Source organism: Caenorhabditis elegans, chromosome V, assembly GCF_000002985.6.
Source record: "Caenorhabditis elegans chromosome V".
Taxonomy (NCBI): domain Eukaryota; kingdom Metazoa; phylum Nematoda; class Chromadorea; order Rhabditida; family Rhabditidae; genus Caenorhabditis; species Caenorhabditis elegans.
Window position 1 is genome coordinate 2,604,761 of NC_003283.11, and position 20,851 is coordinate 2,625,611.

General features: G+C 37.0%; 4 protein-coding genes, 4 non-coding genes and 1 pseudogene across 19 annotated transcripts; 6 read left to right on the forward strand and 3 right to left on the reverse strand.

The window, feature by feature from the left end:
- Positions 1-3,138: 3,138 nt before the first annotated feature.
- On the forward strand, positions 3,139-3,201 carry F53E10.3 (annotated as a pseudogene). The gene has a single exon. A coding segment is annotated over exon 1 (63 nt).
- Positions 3,202-3,891: 690 nt separating this feature from the next.
- Positions 3,892-10,502, forward strand: acr-17 (the record flags this gene model as incomplete). 9 transcript variants are annotated; one of them, NM_001028790.7, is made up of 11 exons in its annotated part: positions 3,893-3,964; positions 4,017-4,084; positions 4,765-4,992; positions 5,109-5,186; positions 5,229-5,390; positions 6,429-6,724; positions 7,041-7,183; positions 8,069-8,203; positions 8,722-8,805; positions 9,221-9,396; positions 10,311-10,491. In NM_001028790.7, the coding sequence occupies 11 exons, from the start codon at positions 3,914-3,916 to the stop codon at positions 10,435-10,437; spliced, it is 1,548 nt and encodes a 515-aa protein (NP_001023961.1). The 9 variants fall into 9 exon arrangements, 4 of the variants coding, with proteins under 4 accessions (NP_001303731.1, NP_001023961.1, NP_001303732.1 ...); NR_133607.1 differs by having other exon boundaries at positions 3,896-3,964; positions 9,221-10,113; positions 10,311-10,487; NM_001316802.4 differs by lacking the exon at positions 8,722-8,805 and having other exon boundaries at positions 3,892-3,964; positions 10,311-10,502.
- On the forward strand, positions 4,056-4,076 carry 21ur-14138. Its single transcript, NR_068638.1, has one exon.
- A 527-nt stretch (positions 10,503-11,029) lies between the features above and the next one.
- On the forward strand, positions 11,030-13,793 carry F53E10.1 (MOSC domain-containing protein). Its single transcript, NM_071315.9, has 7 exons — positions 11,030-11,117; positions 11,218-11,328; positions 11,377-11,465; positions 12,444-12,590; positions 12,644-12,827; positions 13,238-13,318; positions 13,367-13,793. Exons 1-7 carry the CDS (start codon positions 11,049-11,051, stop codon positions 13,703-13,705), a joined length of 1,020 nt encoding a protein of 339 aa, NP_503716.1. The 5' UTR covers positions 11,030-11,048; the 3' UTR covers positions 13,706-13,793.
- Positions 13,794-14,189: 396 nt separating this feature from the next.
- Positions 14,190-17,219, reverse strand: srh-271 (Serpentine Receptor, class H). Of its 2 annotated transcripts, none has more exons than NM_071317.4 (4): positions 15,559-17,219; positions 15,324-15,508; positions 14,857-15,090; positions 14,190-14,514 (listed from the first exon to the last, which is right to left on the reverse strand). In NM_071317.4, exons 1-4 carry the CDS (start codon positions 15,866-15,868, stop codon positions 14,239-14,241), a joined length of 1,005 nt encoding a protein of 334 aa, NP_503718.1. In that variant the 5' UTR covers positions 15,869-17,219; the 3' UTR covers positions 14,190-14,238. The 2 variants fall into 2 exon arrangements, 1 of the variants encoding a protein (NP_503718.1); NR_133612.1 differs by having other exon boundaries at positions 14,239-14,514; positions 15,559-15,645.
- On the forward strand, positions 14,555-14,608 carry W02H5.15. The gene has a single exon (NR_068639.1). It is a non-coding gene; the product is annotated as an Unclassified non-coding RNA W02H5.15 (non-coding RNA).
- Positions 17,220-17,295: 76 nt separating the features above from the next.
- On the reverse strand, positions 17,296-20,700 carry sknr-1 (BZIP domain-containing protein; the record flags this gene model as incomplete). Of its 2 annotated transcripts, NM_001316826.3 has the most annotated exons (6): positions 17,296-17,354; positions 17,409-17,656; positions 18,658-18,904; positions 19,243-19,383; positions 19,430-19,703; positions 20,512-20,700. In NM_001316826.3, the coding sequence occupies 6 exons, from the start codon at positions 20,698-20,700 to the stop codon at positions 17,296-17,298; spliced, it is 1,158 nt and encodes a 385-aa protein (NP_001303755.1). The 2 variants fall into 2 exon arrangements, with proteins under 2 accessions (NP_001303755.1, NP_001303756.1); NM_001316827.3 differs by lacking the exons at positions 19,243-19,383; positions 19,430-19,703; positions 20,512-20,700 and having other exon boundaries at positions 18,658-18,872.
- W02H5.14 lies at positions 19,040-19,136 on the forward strand. Its single transcript, NR_068640.1, has one exon. It is a non-coding gene; the product is annotated as an Unclassified non-coding RNA W02H5.14 (non-coding RNA).
- W02H5.13 lies at positions 19,040-19,136 on the reverse strand. The gene has a single exon (NR_068641.1). It is a non-coding gene; the product is annotated as an Unclassified non-coding RNA W02H5.13 (non-coding RNA).
- Positions 20,701-20,851: the final 151 nt, after the last annotated feature.

Sequence of the window (20,851 nt, forward strand, 5' to 3'; positions counted from 1 at the left end):
AAAAAGTTTCAGCGCTCTATTCTTTTTGCAGCCTTTTCAGACACCCGCTTCTAGATTTTTCTACTGGGGATTTTGTCGAAATGTTTACTCATGTCGGTTTAACCACAAAATGTTTTGTTTTTCTTTGTTCGGGGTAAATTTTGAAAAAATTGAATTCTGAAGAAAAAAAACGATCCGGAAACTGAAAATTCCAGTGAAACTGGAAAATTCGATTTTCCAAGTTTCAGATTCTTAAATTCTTTTTTTTTTTCAAATTTGTTTTTGATGCACCATATGAGCTCTTTTGGCATTTCCCACGTGACCGAGAAAAATAAAAAATTCGGCCACCCTCATAGAACACAATTTTCCGTAAAATATTAGAATTAGAGATTTTTGTAGGTTTTTTTTTGGAAATCGCTGAAAAAATGGGGTGGGAAATTCAAATTTTCTGAGAAAACAGTTTTGCCACAAAATTCAAATTTTTGAAAAAAATGTTGACGAGAATTTTAAATTTTCTGGTAAACTTTTTTGGCGTAAAATTCAAATTTTCTGAGGAAACCTTTTGGGCGAGAGTTTCAATTTTATAGAGAAATAATCTGTGGCGGGAAGAAAATTTTGACATTCTCGTTAGCTTAATTAAAAATGGATTTAATTTGTGACCACCAATTTTTATCTAACTTACATTAAGTTATATAACTTAAGTTTACAATGGCCTAGTTATCTCTCTTCCACGGCCGCATAGCAAAATCCAACCCATACGTTGCACCCAATTCCACGTCATCATCTGATGACTTTTCGTCTTGATCCTCCTTTTCCTCTTCCTTTTTACTCTAAAAACACAATTTCCGTTCTCATAGTGGCGCGGGGCGATCTTTTGTGATGATGCTTTCACATATATCCCATTCTCGCTTTTTTTTCATCCTTGTCTAGTGCTTTTTCTGCAAAATCCTTGGAATTTAATCTTTGGGAGCAGATTTTTTGAAACAATTTTGATATCTTGAAAAAATTCGCCAAAATAAGATCCCGGACTCGGAAATGACACGGAACTTTGGATTTGAGACTCGAAAACATATTTTTTAGTTCATTTCCCAGGAAACTCATGAGTGTACTTGTCCTAGAAAGCCGTGAGAAAACTCGAGAACAGTGGTTTGAGACGACGCAAAAATAGATGACGTCAGCGGGAACAGAAAGTTGAGAGTTCGAAAAATTAGCCCCACACACACACACACAGTCTCCCGGGCTGCGAATTGCGATAGAGCACGTTTGCCGCGCATTGGCGCAGTTGGCCAATCAGTTGGGCCTCGTATTTTGTCGGCTGCTTAATAGCTCAATTAACCTTCAACAAATTATTGGGGCTGTAGGTAGGCAGGCACAGTTTCCTGAGAAGGCCTACGACTGCAAATCTACGAGTATTTTTCCATACTACGCTCACAACCGAAAAACAAAACAATCCAGTCATTCAGAAAAAAAAATTGATGAGAGCTCTTGAGAAAGAGCATAAAACAAGGCGAAGGTATCGAAGAACAATGTGCGCGAATAATTTTTTTTCGGGGCAGAACATCTGAAGAGCGTTTATTTTTTACTCCATCATGACGTTTTTTTGAGTACTACGGTGTAAAAATATTTTATTAATTTGAAGAAGAGCATTTTTCAAAAAAAAGTGCAAGAAAATGTGTTTCAAGAACTATAAAGTGCCAAGATATGGGCGGAGCTTATTTCGGGATTGTTTTAAAATTGTTTTCAGTTAGTTCCTTTACTTACCTTCAATACTATCATAGTTTGGAATGTTTTGTAGTTTTTAGTTTGTAGTATGTAGTTTGTAGATCGTTATTTGTACTTTATAGTTTGAAGCAAGTATCGGCAATGTTTTTGTTTCTATTTTTCAGTATTTTTCTAAAAATGTAATTTTAAAAAAATTAAAATCTGAAAATGTAACTTTTTTAAAGTCAGGAAAAAATGGGAAAAAACTAGTTCTTTGTAGTTTGTAGTGTGTTATTTGTAGTTTGAAGTTTGTACTTTCCATTTAGTGGTTTATAATGTACATGTTCACAAGTTTATAATGTTCAGTATAATTTTTAGTTCGTTATGCTTACAATTAGTTTGTTGTTTCTAGTTTCTAGTTTCTAGTTTCTAGTTTGTAGTTTGTAGTTTGTAGTTTGTAGTATGTTGTTTGTAGTTTATAGTTTGTAGTATGTACTTTGTAGTCTCAACCTTTGCTTTTTTTGTTTCTATTGCTAACAATTGTTTTCCAAAAACAGAAATATAATTTTGAAACAATTAGGTGAAACAGGAATTTTCGAAAACTCAGAAAATTGGGAAAAAAGTATCTTTTGGTAGTTTGTAGTTTGTAGCTGTTCCTGGCAGAATTTTGTCGGAGTACTTTAAATGAAAAATTGGAAAAACCCCTGCAATTAAATTTTTTTGTCACCCATTTTTTGGTCATTGCATTTTCCATAGTATGATCATATCCAAAAAATAATTTTCCTTCCCAAAAAAAAAATTGACTAAAAATTCAAAAAAGGGTCATCTGATCTACCACCACCACCCCCGTCCATGATAGCTCCCATTCAAAATTCGAAAGCTTCCTTCTCAAGCCTTTCAGACAAAAGAATTTTCGGCCATTTTCGCACGCTTAGATTTACTGCATTCTCGATTAGATGCCAGTTACCCACCCCGACTAAATCCTTTTCGTTTTTTTTTTTTTGGAAAAAGAGAAGTGTAAGAGGACTTGTATGAATTTACTGGCAGCTAGGTGCAATTCTAGAATAATTTTTTGGGTTTTGTAAAATGATGCTCTAGAACTTTTTTTTAATTTTCAAAAGTGAGAATTTCCAGAAGCTTCCAGAATTTTTCCAAATTTTCCAAAAGTTTCCAACGTTCTTTGGGGTTTCTCAAAAACTTCCACAATTTTTCAATTTTTTTTTTGAATTTTTTTGAACGTTTTCTGTACTTTTGTATAGGTTCCCGTTCTTTCCAGACTTTTTTATTGAATTTTCCAAAAACATCCTAAAGTTTCTGTTACTTTCCAAAATTCCCAGACTTTTCAAAAAAATTGTTCGAAGATTTTTGAAGCTTTGACCAGTTTTTGACATTTCCGGAATTTTAGTTTTTTTTTTTAATTTCCAAAATGTACTATAATTTTTAGTGGTTTCCAGACCAATTTCATCTTTTTCGAAATTTCCAAAAAATCCCAATTTTCAAAAATTTGTTTCGGTTGTTCCAATTTTTTCCAAATTTTCCAAAAAATTTTAATTTTCAGAAAGAGACTTTCAGAAGCTTTAAATTTCAACTTCCCAACCCCCGTAAAACTTTTTTTAAAATTAAGTATTTTTTTTTACTTCGGAATGTCATATTTTTCCTGATTTTTTAAATTTTTTTTTGGATTTTTATAAATTTCTAGAACATTTTCTTTTTCCCTCTCTTTTCTTCCCTAAACCCAGCCTAAGCCTAAGTTCAACGCTAAGTCTAAGCCTGGTCCTAAGCCTAAGCCTAAGTCCAAGCCTGAGCCTAAGCCTAAGACTAAGCCTATACCCTAATTTTCCAATACTGCCAAAAAATTTCTGGCACTTTTTTGAAGACTCGTACTTTTCAGAATTTTTAAAAGTTTGGACTTTGCGCCAAAGAATTTTCCAAAAAAAAAATCCAAGATTTTTCCGTTGAACAGTATAATTTGAATTTTGCGCCGAAATCTAGGCTCCACAAAAAATTTGTTAGCCTGTATCTCAAATTGTTTCCAACAGAAAATTTTCCATTTGACTTTTGGTTTTTTTCCCCGCTTTAACACAACGTGTGACATTGGAACCTTTTTTTGACAAATCGGTCCTCTGGTGACACTTTTTCCTCGGGTTTTGTGTTCTTTTTCTGGAGATTCATTCTTGTTTCAAATTTTTTTTGGGCAAATGTGAGACTTTTTCAGAAAAATTCAGCACCCAATATGATAAGCTTTCAACTTTTATTAAGGATAGTGGTGCTGCATTTTTTAATGGTAAGTTTTCGGTTAATTTTTAATACTAATTATTATCAAAAAAATGTTTCAGGGACTTGCAATGGCTCAACAAAAACAACTGATAAAATACTTGTTCAGGGACTATCATAAAGAATTAAGGTTTGAAGGAAAAATTTAAAGTAAATGAAAATTTGAGAACTAAAAACTAGTTTTGAACTTTTCTCGAAAAAATTGTTTGAGAAAATTTAAATTTCTCGCCAGAATTTTTTTGAGCAATTTTGAAATTCCCGCCAAAATGTTGTCTGGGAAAATTTGAATTTCCAGTGAATATTTTGCGAAAATTTGAATTTCGCACTAAAGTGTTTTCTGAGAAAAGTTGAATTTCCAGTAAATATTTTCACAAAGAAAATTTTTATTTCCCGGCAAAATTTTTTCTCAGAAAATTTGAATTTACCGGCAAAAAGTTGTCTCAAAAAATTTTAATTTCCCGCCAAAATTTTTTCTCAGAAAACTTGAATTTCCAGTCAATATTTTTTCAAAGAATATTTGAATTTCGCGCTGAAATGTTTTCTGAGAAATTTTGAATTTCTAGTCAATTTTTGTGAGAAAATTTAGATTTGATTTTCCTGGCAGCATTTTCAAGTAATTTTGAAACTGGCACCAAATAAATTTAATGTGAGAAAATTAAAACTTCTCGGTAGCATTTTTTGAATACTTCTGAAATTCGCGAAAAATTCTGCAAAATATTTTAAGTCATAAAAAATTCGATACGGTTAATGAATTTAATACGGTATATTATGGTCAATTTGACAAAATAAAATATTTCAAACAATTTCCAGGCCAGTAAAAGACGAGTCAAGTGGTCCAACAAATGTCACAGTCCAATTATATTTCAAGCAAATTCAAAAAGTTCACGAAAATGATCAAATAATCACCCTTTACTGCTGGATCGAAGAATATTGGCAGGATGAGTTTTTGACATGGAATCCATCAGATTTCGGGAACATTAAGTCACTTCATGTTCCGTCGGAGATGATTTGGAAGCCAGATTTGCTAGTCTATAATAAGTAAGTTCGACCAATCAGCGTAGTTTGGTAGGGGCGTGGCTAAGCTCGCTTATTGGTCGGTGGTCTCTCGTTTACGCGCGAGTTTGAAATTGAATTCTACTCGTATGTTTTTTTAGCGCCAACATGAATATCAAGGAGAACGAAATGCAGACTAACGTTCAAATCGAGCATACGGGAAAGATTTCACTTTTTCGGTATTTTTTCTTGTAAAATCTCATAATTCAGATTTTTTCCAGAGCAATAATCACAGATATCACTTGCGACTTACAAATGGAAAAATTTCCATATGATCAGCAAATTTGTTTCATAATGTTGGCGTCCTGGTCCTACGATGGGTCTCAGATTATGCTGAACACAGCCGAGCAGCCGACGGAGGCGCCGCTGGATATTAAGAATACGTAAGTTCTGCGGTGGTAGGCAGCCTACTTGAATGCCTACTGCATTTTCTTGTGTCGTCTGTATCAGGGTGAGCGGCAATTGCTGTTCGGCAAATTTTTTTGTCGGCAAATCCGGCAAAAATGCAATTTGCCGGTCTGCCGATTCGCCAAAATTTTTACATACCGGCTATTTGCAGGATTGACAATTTGCCAGAAATTTTCATTTTCGACAAATTGCCGATTGGCCGGAAATTTTTAAAGGGATTTTTTATAAGACGGACCCAATTAAAACTGTGTCTTTTCTAATTTTGTTTCCAGTTTTATTTATATATTTTCATAGAAGTTGATTAATTTTCAAAATAAATGTAGGAACATTAATAGGATGCGTACAACTTTGCCTACTGAAATTGAAATTCTAAAATTTCCAAAAAAAAAACAAACTTTTTACCACAATTTTCCGTTTTTCCGGCAGAATCGGCAAATCGGCAATTTGCCGGTTTGCCGATTTGCCGCAAATTTTGAATTCCGGCTATTTGCCGATTTGCAAGAAATTCTCAATTCTGGCAATTTGCCGATTTTCGATTTGCCGAAAATTTTCAATTCCGGCAATTTGCCGATTTTTGATTTGCCGAAAATTTTCAATTCTGGCAATTTGCCGATTTTCGATTTGCCGGAAATTTTAAGTTTCGGCAATTTGCCAGTTTGCCGGAAAATTTCAATTTCAGCATATTGCCGATAAGCGATTTGCCGGAAATTTTCTATATCGGCAATTTGTCGAATTGCGATTTGCCGATTTGCTAAAAATTTCAATTCCGGCAATTTGGCGATTCGTCGAAAATTTCAATTCCGGCAACTTGCCGATTTGTCGATTTGCCGAAAAACATTGCTTGCCGCCAACCCCTTATCTGTATGCTAAAAGCCGAATGGTAGTGTTGAGCGTCCGACATTTCCCGGGTTGCGAGTCTCGTGCAGAACAATTTTTTTTAACTGGGCCTGTAAAATGTCGTCTGCTTTTAAATCCCACCTACTTGGTCGTCGCCTATTGATGCATTTTTCCAGAACAAACCTTGCAATTCTCAACCACTACATCCCAAATATGGAGTGGAAATTGGTCGATTTCCGATATCGCAACAATCTCAAGTACTACGATTGTTGCCCAAACCCGTACCCTGACATTTCATACTTTTTCGCGATTAAACGAAATCCGAGCTATTACCTGTTCACGCTGATCATACCGTCGGCATTCATCACCATAGTCACAGTGATCGGATTTTTCACCCCGCACTCATCGACCGGAGAGAATACGGAAAAAGTCAGTCTAGGAGTCACTGCACTGCTCTCACTGGCTATTATTTGTAAGTTTTTAGGGACCCGTCTTTTGTCGGCTGCTATTTCGTACAAAACAATAGCGCCTCACGACAGCGGGTCTTTGCCGCAGCGCCCGACAATTTTCGGGTCGTGTCGTGAATTAGACCGATGGCCGGCGAATGCGCAGCTGCTACACATCACACGGGCATACTCAAAAATTTTTTAAAAAATAGGGAGAAACGAGGTTTTTCACTGCATCGCGTGCGAAAAAGTCTGCATTTTCGCGTGACGGTGTTTGCGCAAAATACGCCAAGCTGGATGCAAGTGCATCACAGACAGGGTTCAAACTAATAATATTTACAGTAATGATGGTGTCCGACAAACTACCGGCAACATCAAATTCGGTGCCTCTTCTCGGGCAATATTACATTGGACTGATCTTCATCATGTTCTTGGCCACATATTGCACCACATTCACATTAGGAATACAGATGCAGGGAAATGCGGTGAGACTTTTTTAGCTGTACTCAGATATCTATACCCGGAGTGGGCGGCAATTGCCAAATTGCCGATTTGCCGATTTGTCGGAAATTTTGATTTCCGACAAACTGCCGATTTGCCGATTTGCCGGAAATTTTCAATTCCGGCAATTTGTCGATTTGCCGGAAATGTTCAAATCCGACAATTTGTCGATTTGCCGGAAATTTTGAATTTCGGAAAATTGCCGATTTGCCGATTTGCCGGAAATTTTGAATTTCGGAGAATTGCTGGTTTGCCGATTTGCCGGAAATTTGTCGGATTGCCGATTTGCCGGAAATTTTCAATTTCGACATTTTGCCGATTTTCGGTCTAGATTTCGGTCTAGATTGATCTCGCTATAAAATAGTTGACGAACTTTAGATTTGCCGGAAATTTTCAATTTCGACATTTTGCCGACTTATTTGCCGGAAATGTTTAAATCCCGCAATTTGCCGATTTGCCGGAAATGTTCAAATCCCGCAATTTGCCGATTTGCCGATTTGCCGGAATTTTTCAATTCCAGCAATTTGCCGATTTCCCGGAAACCGGTCAAACAGTGCCGCACAGAAAAGAGGCGGAGCGTAATTTTGCAACCCTGCGGCACGGTTTTTTCTTCCTTTTTTTCTCCTATTTGCAGTTTTTTATAGATTTTTTTAAAATAAAGTTTCGATTTAACTTGTTTGAATTTTTTCGCAAAGAAATACTATCCAACTTAATTACAAAAGTTAAATTCGAAAAAAAAAGAATAAAACAAGTAAAATCGAAATTTTATTTTAAAAAATCAACAAAATAGGAGGGAAAACCGTGCCGCAGAGTTGCGAAATTGCGCTCCGCCTCTTTTTCTGCGCGACGTCAGAATTTACGCGTTTCAGGGTCGCCCGATAACCCGTCGCCTCCGATCCTTCCTCCTCTCAATTCGAATGAATCGGAACTCGTTTGTCCAGTGGTTTTTCGGGCGGGAGCTCATGAATACCCAGGAGAGCATCAAGATGAGACTGAAAAAATATGTAAGTGTAAATTTATACCTTCACTGCACGTGGTGTCAAAATGCCTCATTTTGGTTTGATCTCCGAGAAATGCGGGAGAAGAGACGCAGACTTTTCAACTGATTACGCATGGTTAAGAGTGTGCTGACGTCACGGAAAAATTAGCGCATTTTTTGTAGATCAAATCGCAAAGAGACAACCCACGTGGTGCCAGACTGTCTTAATATAGTTTGATCTACCAAAAATGCGGGAATTTTTTATCAGAAAAATTGTGACGTCATCACGCTCTTATTATTAGCCATACGAAATCAGATGAGATGTCTACGTCTCACCTCCCGCATTTTTTGTAGATCACGCCGTGATGGGACAGTCTCTTACCACATGACAACCTGAAACCACGTGTCACTGTCCAATTTGTCACGCGTCCTTGTACCGTAATTTCGGCACCAACGAACTTGTCCCATCCCATTTCATCGTTTTTTTCCCGAAAATTATTCACACACTCAGCTTTGAGCATGTTTTTTCAATTTTTTATACAGGACAAATTGTCGGAGCTGAAGAAAAAGTTTGCCAATGGATTTGTGCAGTTTCAGCAAAAATTGCTGAAAACCGACGAGCCTAAGGTAAGGTTTTTGTGTGCGTTTTTTTTTGGTTATGCACCACCATTTTTCACCACGGGAATGGTTGTTCAGTTCTATTTGTGCATGCTACTTTTTTGCAACGGTAACAATTTCACACGAGGTGTCAGAGTGTCTCATTTCGGCTTGATCTATGTTGATCTACAAAAAATGCGGCAGAGTTCTCAACTGTTTTCGCATGGTTAAGAACGTGCTGACGTCACCTTTTTTGGGCAAAAAAAATCCCTCATTTTTAGTAGATCAACTCGTAATGGGACAGCCTAGCACCACGTGAATTGCAGAAGATTTATTTTTTTCAGACACATTTTCAGTTGAAAATATTGTGTGAAACTGAACTATATAAGTTTTTTTCGGTTCTCAGCAAGATATAGTTCTTATAGTTTACCAATTTACCTTTCAGCACAACAAGACCGCTTCGCTCATCGAGCAAGAGTCTATAGATAGCTCGAAGCTTCTGGATCCGGCAATGTACAATGTGGTGGTGGATGTGTTGAGTTCTGTGCAATCGATTCGGCAGGATTTGACGTCACAGGAGCATTTGAAGAGGATAAGAAAGGAATGGCAGATGCTTGCAAGGTAATCGCTACGAGACCCAACGCTACGAGACCCTGCGCTACAAAGCCTATCGCGGTAGATCAGAAGACCTTTTCTGAATATTTAATCAATTTTATTGGGGGGGGGGGGGGGGGAGCAAAATAATTTTTTGCACATGATCATCTGAAAAATGCAATGACCAAAAAATTGGTGGCAAAAATTTAATTGCAGGGGCTTTTTCATTTTTTCCTTTTGTGCGTTCCAACGAATTCTGGCAGGAAAATTAGAAACTACAAACTACAAACTACAATAAACTAGTTTTTTTTTCCAAATTTTCCTGTGTTTTCGAAAATTACTGTTACGAGTTAAAAACATCTAAAAATTAAGAATTTCGTATTTCCATTTTCAGAAAAATCTTGAAAAATAGAAAAAAAAAACATTGCCGATACTTGCTACAAACTATAAACTACAAACTACAAACTACAAACTACAATAAACTAGTTTTTCCCAACTTTCCTGATTTTTCGAAAATCACTGATTTAAAAAAGTTTCAAAATGAAATTGGTGAGACCGATCGTGGTGAGACCCATCGTGATGAGACCCATCGTGGTGAGACCCTTCGTCTCGAGTCCTTTCCCTAAAACACATGGTGTCAAAATGTCCCATTTTGATTTGATCTTCGAGAAATGCGGGAGATGAGACGCAGACTTTTCAACTGATTTCGCATGGTTAAGAGTGTGCTGACGTCACGTTTTTCTGGTGGGAAAATTTCCGCATTTTTTGTAGATCAAACCGCAATGAGACAGCCCCACCAAAAAAAACAGCCATCGTTTAGACCCTGCGCTACAGGACCCATCGTGACGAGGCGCAGCACCACTAGAGCTAGATCCGTGAGGCCCATTGCTACCACACCCTACGTTTTAATTTTTGACACAACTAATTGAGAAATGTTTCAGAATGCTCGAAAAAATCATAATGTGGATATTCATCATTTCCACAGTCGCATTTGCGTCCTTCATGCTCTACGACACCCAGGATCCGCCGATTATCACAAATGAAGTTATGCGTTCAAAATCCACGTGATAAGTGAATCTCGACATATTCATTAATGTACATAAATAAAGTATTGATTCTTAATCTTTACATTCATCGAACATATTGATAAGAAAAGTCATCACTAATATGAAATACATTTTTTTGAAAAAAAAACGTAATTCTAAATTGGTTCTGAATTTTCTGAAATTTCTTGTCTTTTTCCGGCCCTACATTGTGTTTTGACCTCCCCATGTGTTGAACGGGTGCCTACAAAATACACTTTCGTGACGTCACTTCTTTTTGTCAGCAACTATATGAGAGAGTCAGGGAATGGAGGAGACGCCGACAATGAGGCAGAAATAGGTTGTAGATAGTGGGGGGTCGGTCAGCAGGTTTGTTTGTCCCATTTTGTGTTGTTTTTTTCTATTAATTCTCCCTGCTGTTCTCTTTTTTTTAAATATTTTTTTTGCAAAATCACTATTAGTTGTCCCTTTCCGTTTTGATCTACAAAAAAAGCGGGAATTTTTTGGATAAACCTTCGGATAAACCGAAATTAGTTGAGAACTCTGCCGCATTTTTCGTAGATCAACGTAGATCAAGCCTGAATGAGACACTCTGACACCACCACGTGCTATTTCAGAAGAACCCGAATTTTCAAAATGCTCGAGCTCGACAAGGACAAAAAAGTGTTGATCGGATGCTTGGCAAGCTCATTTATATTCTATCATGTAAGATTTTTTTCAAGCTGCCTGACTGCCTGCCTACCTGCGTAGGCAGAACATAGGCAGGTAGGCACACGGTAGGCCCGAATCAAATGCCATATTCTAGACCGCCCGTCAAATCTATTCCTACGTGAGTGCGAAATCTCGGGAATGGGTCCCGATTGGAATTGTCAAAGGTCTTCACATTTATCCGATCAAATCTTGCAAGCCGGTTGATGTGAGAAATCATATTATTAATATTTGAAAAAAAGTCACCATCATTCAGGTTTTCGCATTCAAATGCACAAAACTTGGACCCATGATGGAGGAGCTGGAAGATCGTGTATTTGTGCTAGTTGAGGAGAGCACTGGAAAGTGAGTTTTAGAAAAAAAATTACACGTAAAAGTTTGTATTACCCAGACGAAAAATTTTTTGATTTTTCGGTTTTTAGGTCTCGTCACGACAAATTTACTTTACATGCCAAGTTTGTAGTTTGTAGTTTGTAGTTTGTAGCTTGTAGTTTGTAGTTTGTAGTTTGTAGTTTGTAGTTTTCAATTTTTCTCTATTGTACACAAGATTATAGTGTTCGGGATATAACCTTCAGTTTATCGTGCGCAGTTTGTAATTTGTAGGGGATGGGCGGCAAACGATTTTTTCCGGCAAATCGGCAAAATTCCTGTATTGAAATTTCTGGCAAATCGGCAAATTGCCGTAATTAAAAATTTCCGGCAAATCGGCAAATTGTGGTTTTGCACTTTTTTTTTTGGAAATTTCAGAATATCAATTTTAATCGGCAAAATTGTACGCATTCTATAAATGTTCCTACATCTATTTTTAAAAGTAAGCAAATTCTATGAAAATATCTAGAGAAAACGGAAAAAAATTTCTAAAAGGAACAGTTTGAAGTGTTTCCGTCTTATAAAAAAATCTCTCTAAATACTTCCGGAAAATTGATTGAAAAAGGCAAACCGGCAAATTTCCAGAATTGAAAATTTCCGGCAAATCGGTAAACCGGCACGTTGCCTGAATTGAAATTTTCCGGCAAATCGGCAAACCAGCAGTTTGCCTATTTGCCGAAGGGCAATTGCCGCCCACCCCTGGTTTGTAGTTTGTAGTTCGTAGTTTGTAGTTCGAAGTTTGTAGTTTGAAGTTTGTCGTTTTTATTTGTTTGTAATATAGTCCGTGTTTTTAAACCATTTCACCCCCAATCGCAGAAACTGCGGTAGATTTAAGCTCAGCCCATGTCTTGGCTCATTTTGCGTCTTGATATCATGCCTGAAATTGAAAATTTCATTTTTTTTTCAATTTTCCAAGTGGCTTCACTTCCCAACTTATTTTTCAAAAATCTCCAGATTCATCACCGCCCGCCAGAAGCCAAAATTGGTCAATGTGGAAAGCTACATGACCGATGGAATTCTGGAAATTTCAGTGCCAGGACATCCTAAATTGTCGGTTGATTTGAAGAAAGTTGTAGAAAATGGACGAACCATTCGAGCCACGTAAGTTTGGAATTTTTCATTTTTTAGTAGCAGATTTACAAAAAATTGTTCAGACTTTTCGACAATTTGCAACAGGATGGCTATGACTGTGGAGATGAAGTTGCTAAGTTGTTGTCTGATTATATTGAAGAGCCAAATTATCGACTGCTTTTCTCGAAAGAAGGACTTTACACCGAAAGAACGTGTATTCCCGATGATCAATGGTGGAATACTCCAGTGCCAAAGAGAAAGGACAACGTAGGGTTTTTTTGTAGTTTGTAGTTTGTAGTTTGTAGTATGAAGTTTGTAGTTTGTAGTATGTAATATATAGATTGCAGTTTCCATTTTGTGATTGATAGTGCACATCCAGAAGTTTATAATGTTCAGTTCGTTTTGCACAGTTTGTATTTTGTATTTTGTATTTTGTAGTTTGTAGTTTGTAGTTTGTAGTTTGTAGTTTGTAGTTTGTAGTTTGTATATTGTAGAATGTAGTTCGAAGATGATAATTTAAATCACGTATTATTCTGAAAATGTTTTTATTGATGAAACGAAAAAAACTTCATTAAACAGGATTTTAATTTTGAAAATATTTATTTTATAAAATGTAGTTTGTAGTTTGTAGTTCCACAGACATCAATTCAAATTTCCGAAATTCGAAATTTTTTCAGTCTGGCTTCACCGACTTGGCACCATTTCTCATCGCTACTGAAGCTTCACTAAAAGCTGTCAATGAGAAATTGGATAAGAAAGTAAATTTTCTCTCCAAAAACCAACCAAAAAAAAAATCAATAATTAAGGTGACGATGCGCAACTTCCGTCCATCAATCTACATCGAAGGTTGCGCCGCGTGGGACGAGGACAAATGGGCCGAAATTCGCATCGGAGAAGCGCATCTCGAATGCTTTGCACCGTGTACTCGCTGCGTCCTGACTACGGTTGACCCCGAAAAAGGAGAAATGAGCAAGGAGATGCAGCCACTGAAAAAGCTGAGAGAGTTCCGGTTGGCTCCGGAGGGAAAAATGAGTAAGGCTCATAAGGATAGCCCAGTGTTCGGTGTGTATGCAGGAACCGTCAACGAGGCGTATATCCATATTGGACAAACCGCCTATGTCAAATATAAGCCAACTGTTTTTTGATGCAAATATTTTTTGATATTTTTTTTTAATTTTTAATCCTGAAATTATCATGTACAAAAACTGATATATTATAAATAATATTTGAAATCAAATTTTCGATCGTAAAACCTATCATGACAGGAACCAGCGCTGTGAGACCCATCGTGGTGAGACCCATCGTGGTGAGACCCATCGTGGTGAGACCTAGCGCTGTGAGACTCATTGTGGCAAGACCCATAGTGGTGAGACAGAGAACAGTGAGACCCATCGTGGCGGGGCCTAGAATTGTGAGACCCAGCGTGGCGAGACCCATCGCTGTGAGACCTAGCGCTGTGCGACCCATCGTAGCAAGACCCACAGTGGTGAGACCCATCGTGGCAAGACCCATTGCTACATGACTTATCGTGACGAGACCCATCGTGTCAAGACCCAGCGCTGTGAGACCCATCGCTACGAGACCCAGTTTTTTATTTGTATGTAGAAAACCGTCAATAAAGCAGATATCCATATTGGGCAAACCTTTATTTCGTAAAAATTATAATCCAAATAAACATTTAAATTCTTGATCGCACCGGCAAAATTGTCACAAGACTATTGAGCCTCGTATGTCCGGCTGGAGTAGTTTTGTTCAGAATTTTGAAGCAGAACATGTTCACACAAACTTCCCGATACGGTTTGTGTATCAGTAGCATAATAATAGTCGAGGCAAGCCCATGAAAAGTGATAATTATGAAAGAAATGTTGTTTGCAGCTTGGTTGTAGAAATCAAAATATATAGCGTATCCGATGTATGCTAATGGGATTACCAGAATTATCAATGGGGTGTACATCTGGAAAATAAACGTTTTATTATTTAAGCTTATGATCAGGCTCAGGCTTAGGCTTAGGCTTAGGCTCAGATTTAAACTTAAGCCTAGGATTAGGTTCAGCCATAGGCTTAGGCTTATGTTTAGCCTTATGTTTAGGATTCTGTGACAAAGGGACACAACTTGAAGAGGGTATTTCTCTTATAGATTCGTGTTATCTGAATCAGAGGTGGGCGGCAACCAATTTTTCCGGCAAATCGGCACATTGCCGGAATTGAAATTTCTGGCAAATTGGCAAACCGGCAAGTTACTGATTTGCCGAATTTGTCAAAAAATTTACCGCCCACTCCTGATCTGAATATAAACCTGAAAATGAATGGCATCCAGAAACTTCTGTTGCATCTTCAAAGTGGTCTTGGACAGTTTCAACGTTCTAGCCAAGCATTTCATTTGAATTTTGACGTAGAATATGAAGAACAAGATCTCTGATATAATGAATATCACAACGAGGAACACTGATAATAATGAATAGGTTATGTCGGTTGCTAGAACAAATACGTCTGCTTTTGTAATCCAATTTGGGAGATTTGATGGGAGCTCCTGGAAATGTGAGATTTTTAAAATATATTTTGAATGCGCGCCCAAGTGAAACCCCAACCAATCAGCGATGGTGGTCAGTGACCACTGGTCACGGTCTCTGCGCATCGCTGATTGGTAAGTCTTCTCTTCTTTCTAATTTATTGTTTGTAGTTTGTAGTTTTTAGTTTGTAGTTTGTAGTTTGTAGTTTCTACTTTGTAGTTTGTAGATTCTACTTTGTTGACAACCCCCGTACCTTGTAAATTTGCTGTAACGCCAGGTCTTGATCCGGTATACGCAGATATGGAGGAATAAAAAATAATAATGCCAGAATGTAGTTGAAAGCGAAATAGGAAACTCTTACAAATTTCCAGAAAGTATTTTCAGCAAACATGATGTAGAACCGGTTTTCGAAAATGCCGAGTATGGCGACTCCGACGACTATAAAATAATGTTTTTTAAACTAATTTCTTTAAGCAACTAATACTTACACGCAAATAGCACCACAACTATGAAAATTTGTGCTGGCGTAGGAATCCCGAATTCTTTCAAAACTCCACACGGAAATCCAGCGAGCACTGGAAACAATGCGAATGGTGACGTCATTAGGCTAATGCTCAAGTCGAGGAAAACACTCCAAACGTGTAAGTTGAACATGCTCCATTTCACGGATTTCATGGAGTCCGGAGTATTACACAGTATCATGTAGACACCAAAAACGTGAACAGGTATTTCTATGCAGGTAATGAAATGCAAACTTGTGGATAGAAACTTTGGAGTGTCAAAGTAGGAAAAGTTCATAGTAGAAATACGTTTCTGGAGAAATGTGATTGATATATATTTTTTGGGCGGCAAGCTTAATTGGAGGCAAGTATATAATTTATACATGATCAGTGGTTATTTTTTTATTTTTTTTCTCTCACTACAAATTCGATTATTAGCGTCTAGAAAAAATAGATTATCGTCGTCACAGATGGTCATTTGATCGTTTAGCGGTTGAGGTTTTTAGAAATTGGACTATAATAGTAGGGTAGGATGTTTTGTTGTTTTCTTTGGCTTTCTTACAGAAAAGTGGAAATATGAAACAGAATATTGCAAGTACATTGAAACTATCTATTTCAAACAACAACAAAAAAGAGAGAAAAGATTGAAGGAACGGCAAAATCTATGTTCATGAGAGAGCGCTCTACTGTTCAATGGTTTCAATGGGTTAGCTGATGTGGGAGTATTAACAATAAACTCACTGGTGTCATTAAAGGTGGGGTACCGAATTCTGGCAAGTATTTTTAAATAACTCCAAATTTGCCCCTCATTCCGAATATCTAAGTGAAAAAATTCAAAAAAAAATCCCCTGATTTTATATTTGAGCTTGAAATCGCGAATTTCATTTTTTAATATAGTTCAATCATTTTGCGTTTTCAACTTGATGTAGGTATTTTCAATGAACAAAGGTATTTGGTTTAAAAAATTTAAAAAACTCAACTTTGTTCATCAACTTTAAAATACCTAAATCAAGTTGAAAACGCAAGGTAAGTGACGGGTACACTCAAAATTTGACGGTGATTTCAAAAATATTAGTTTCCAGCAGCTTGACAAGTCGCTCAAATTTCAAATTTTAATTTATTTTAGGACATTTTTTGAGCCGTCATAACTTTTTTTTGAGAAGTTTTCAAGAAGTTTCATTATGAAATTCGGTGTTTGCAGACAATTTTGAGTTTAATAAAGCAATAAAAAATATTCGACTAGACCACCTTTAAAAATTGAACAAAAACTAAAACAAAGCTGAAATTTGGCTGAAATAAAACAGCAAAAATCAATTTTAAAAACTCAAAAAATGGCAAGTTTTACGCAATGAATCTTTACATCGACAATTCATGAGTTAGAGAAATTGAAAATAAAAATAAATGAATAAATGAAAAACTAGGTTACTAATGATGTGGGACAGGGGGTAGAAAAAGTGGGCTGCTGGGGGATGGGGGATCAGATAATAAAATATCAAATAGGGTATGATGAAGAAATGGTGAAGATGAATATGAAAAAGGGAATGGAAGAGATAAAACTGTTGAAAGAAGGGGGTTGCTCACTTTATGGGGGATCGAAGTGGGTGAGGTATTTCACTGGAAAATCGAGGAATTCAAAGGAAGAAATGAGTAGTTCAAAATAAAATGAGACCCGGCAAAGAAACAAAGATTATCGTGGGGGAATTAATTATCTTTAACTATGTGGCTTTAGTAAGGTTTCGACCTGCGTCTCTCACGGCAAGTGCGAGCAGCAGCCTTGTTCTTTCCTGAAAATAAAAAAGCAGTTTAATCCTGTCATCAATAGGGATCAGTATGCTTACCGCGTCGACGAATCTTGCGAATCAACTGTATTTGATACTCGTTGAGACTCTCGTCCTTCAGCACTTGTTTCACCTCGCTCAGTGACATCTCCGAGATCTGGAATGCTGACACTGGAAGCCCATTGTCACTAGCGAGCTGTTCATCTATGGATTGACGTCCCCGCTTGCGTTGTCCGCCGGTCAGTGGAACGACTCGTGCGATCTTAATCGAAGATTGTGATGAACGTGGAGACGTTGATGACGAATCACTGAAATTATATAATTATTGAACTTTTGCATAAAAGTACATTGAAGACTGCTCTCACCAGGGCTGTGGGCTGTCGTTTTTTTGTTTTTGAACTTTTTTTTTTTGGAAAAATAGATTTTCTGGTTTTTTTAGACCAAAAGAAACCAAATAAAAAAGATGATTAAGTTGTAATATTTTATGAAATATTTCCGTTTGGTCCCGTTTAAAGGTGGAGTAGCGCCAGTGGGGTAAAGACCAAATATCATTGTAAAAAATTCGAACAAATTTTCTAAATTTTATTTAATTTTTTGAAAATTGCAAAAATATCAGTTTTTGTCTCATTCCTATCTGAATTGCCACCAAAATGATTTGTTTGATGGAGCGCGCTTGCATGTTTTTATTATTATTTATTGTTATTTTCACCTATTTGTTTTGCCACAGAGTTTTTTTCAGTATATTTTTGCTTGAAATTTGTAAAGTAGCTTATTAATCAAAAATTTGCATTTATCTTGACTTTTTCTTTATATTTCAAGCTTTATATTTCAAGTAAGATACACTGAAAAAAAAATCGGTGGAAAATAACAAGAAATAAAAAAAAACAAATAATTTTGGCGGTAATTCAAATAGAATAGGCAAAAACTGAGATTTTTGCAATTTTCAAAAAATCATTAAACAATTTAGAAAATTTTTTAGAATTTTTTTACTATGGTATTTGGTTATTGTGGTACCCTAGGCATGTTTTGAAGCAATTTCCCCACTGACGTTACTCCACCTTTAAAATCAAGCGTTGATTTTTTTGTTTTTTGTTTTTTGTTTTGGTTTTTTCGATGAATTTGATTTTTTGTTGTTTTTTTTTTGGTCCAAATTTCAAACAGAAACTTTTTTGTTTTATGTTTTTTGGTCGAACATTTTTTGCGACATCCCTGATGGGTACCCACTAGCTCTATTGAGCAATGCACTTTTTAAGTAAATAGCTATCGGGATACCAAGAGACTTTCGAAACTTTCAGACTAAGTTACTCACGTAGTTCGTTCACTAAACGAGTGTTTCTGCGAGTGATACAGATCGAATGACGCTGTTGCAGTCACTGTAACACTTTCTGGGCTCATTTGAGTTTGCTGGGGACCGCCACCAATTGTAGACCCAATGTTGAGTGGAGTCTGAGTCTGACCAATAGATTGGTAGGCGTAGTCAATCTGCTCATTTGAGACAACTGCCTGTAGACTATCGTTCTGCATTCCAATGTACTCGTAGTTGGATGTTGGGAACACTGAAAATTGTTATAGTTAGAAGAAAACTGAAAAGTATGGGTTTCAGACATCTAGATATCTTGAAATGGTTTTTGCCGCTTCTAGGTTTACAACCCTCTGCCATTTTAAAAAATGTGCTGAATGTCTAGATAGGATAAAAGAGAGAGAGAGAGAGAGAGAGAGAGAGAGAGAGAGAGAGAGAGAGAGAGAGAGAGAGAGAGAGAGAGAGAGAGAGAGAGAGAGAGAGAGAGAGAGAGAGAGAGAGAGAAGGGAGAGAGAGAGAGAAGGGAGAGAGAGAGAGAGAAGGGAGAAGGGAAAGAGAGAGAGAAGGGAGAAAGTGCAACCAACAGCAACTCACCTTCGTTTAGTACAACGTCTGTTGGCAGCCACTGCTCGACAGTCTGTGAATCGGCAGAATGGAAAAAAGACTGTGGCTGAGCAGCAATTGTTGAAATGGATGATTGATTGCAGAAATCCCGCAACTCTTGCATCTCTGTCACTGAAAAATGTTGAATGAAAATACAGTAATTAAATATAAACTATACTATTCGCCTGATTATAAACAATTCCTTCTGATAGAGGTAAATTATTGATTACTGGATTATTATCAAAAAGCTGCTTCAATTGATCTTCTTTTATTGTAACATCCTCGAAAAACTGAACAAGATCCTCTTCCATTTTTTGAGTTGGAGCCTTTGTTTGTTCTTGTTGTTGCTGATGTTTCTGCTTATACTGATTTTCATTGAGTGACTCAAAGAATCCATCATATACTCCTTTCGTAAGATCTTCAAGTAGAGATTTCTCTTGGACAGTGAGTGGCTGAAACCTTGTTTAAAATTATAAACGAGTAGTTTGACACCATCATCTCTATACGGTTTTCCATTCAATCATCTTCTCCCAGAACCAGAGGTGCGCGGCATTCGGAAATTTTCGGCAATCGGCGATTTCGGCAATTGCCGGTATTGGGAATTTTCGGCAACCGACAATGCCGAAATTGCCGAAATTGCCCTTCCTGAACCCAATCATGATTATTCTCTTATACCTTCTCATTCCAACTATCAACACCGTAGTCACTCCTAGCCCTCTAAAATTTTATCAATCTATTGCTGGACAACGTGCAATAAATCTTGATGTCACCGTGCGCCTTTTAGGAGCTTTCTAGGAGCTCTTCAACAATGTGTAAGGCATCTTCACAGCCAATTGAGCCAGAAGTTGATCGTGACTACATGGCATGGCATTTCATCAAGAACAAAGAGATACTTGGTTTGATTGCGGTTGCCGTGAAATTTCGCCTCAGTTTTTTGTATGTGAACTGCCAATGCCAGACGCAACCAGAGTGTCAAGTTTTCCTATCACTAAATGAATATTTCAATAAATGAGTATTTTGTGATACCCATTGAGATTAAGCCTGTCGGTTAATCTCAATTTTGGCAAAGCCAAAGGCAAATGCAAATTTTGGCTAAGCCGGTAAATCTTTTTGAAAAAATGGGGGACAATAGACGGGGATTCAAAACATTTGTTCTGAAAACCAAATGGATACGTTTTAGTGCCAGAAGCTTCATCTATTTAATTGGGTACAAGAGTTCAATATACTCTTCCAGTTTTTTAGGGAAGCTTTCAAACTCACCGCTACTGTAAACTTCTCCGTCAACGTATGCAAATCACATTTGTACTGACCAGCAGGAGAAACTTGTCGTGTGCCCTCCTCTTCAGCAATGACACTTCTCCACAGCACGTCAACCAATTCGATATGTTCGTGAGACGGCGAACTGTACTCGTTTTCTACTGGACCATTCGACATGAAATACTCGATCATCCGTTGATCTTTTTAGCTCAAAAACTATTAAATATTTTTCGAGACTCTTACTAATATTTCAAAATTTCTAGAATTTCCTTTAAAATTCAAAAACAGTTGAGATTTTCTACATACTTAAAAATGTAATAATCGTTCCGTAAAACTATCGAAT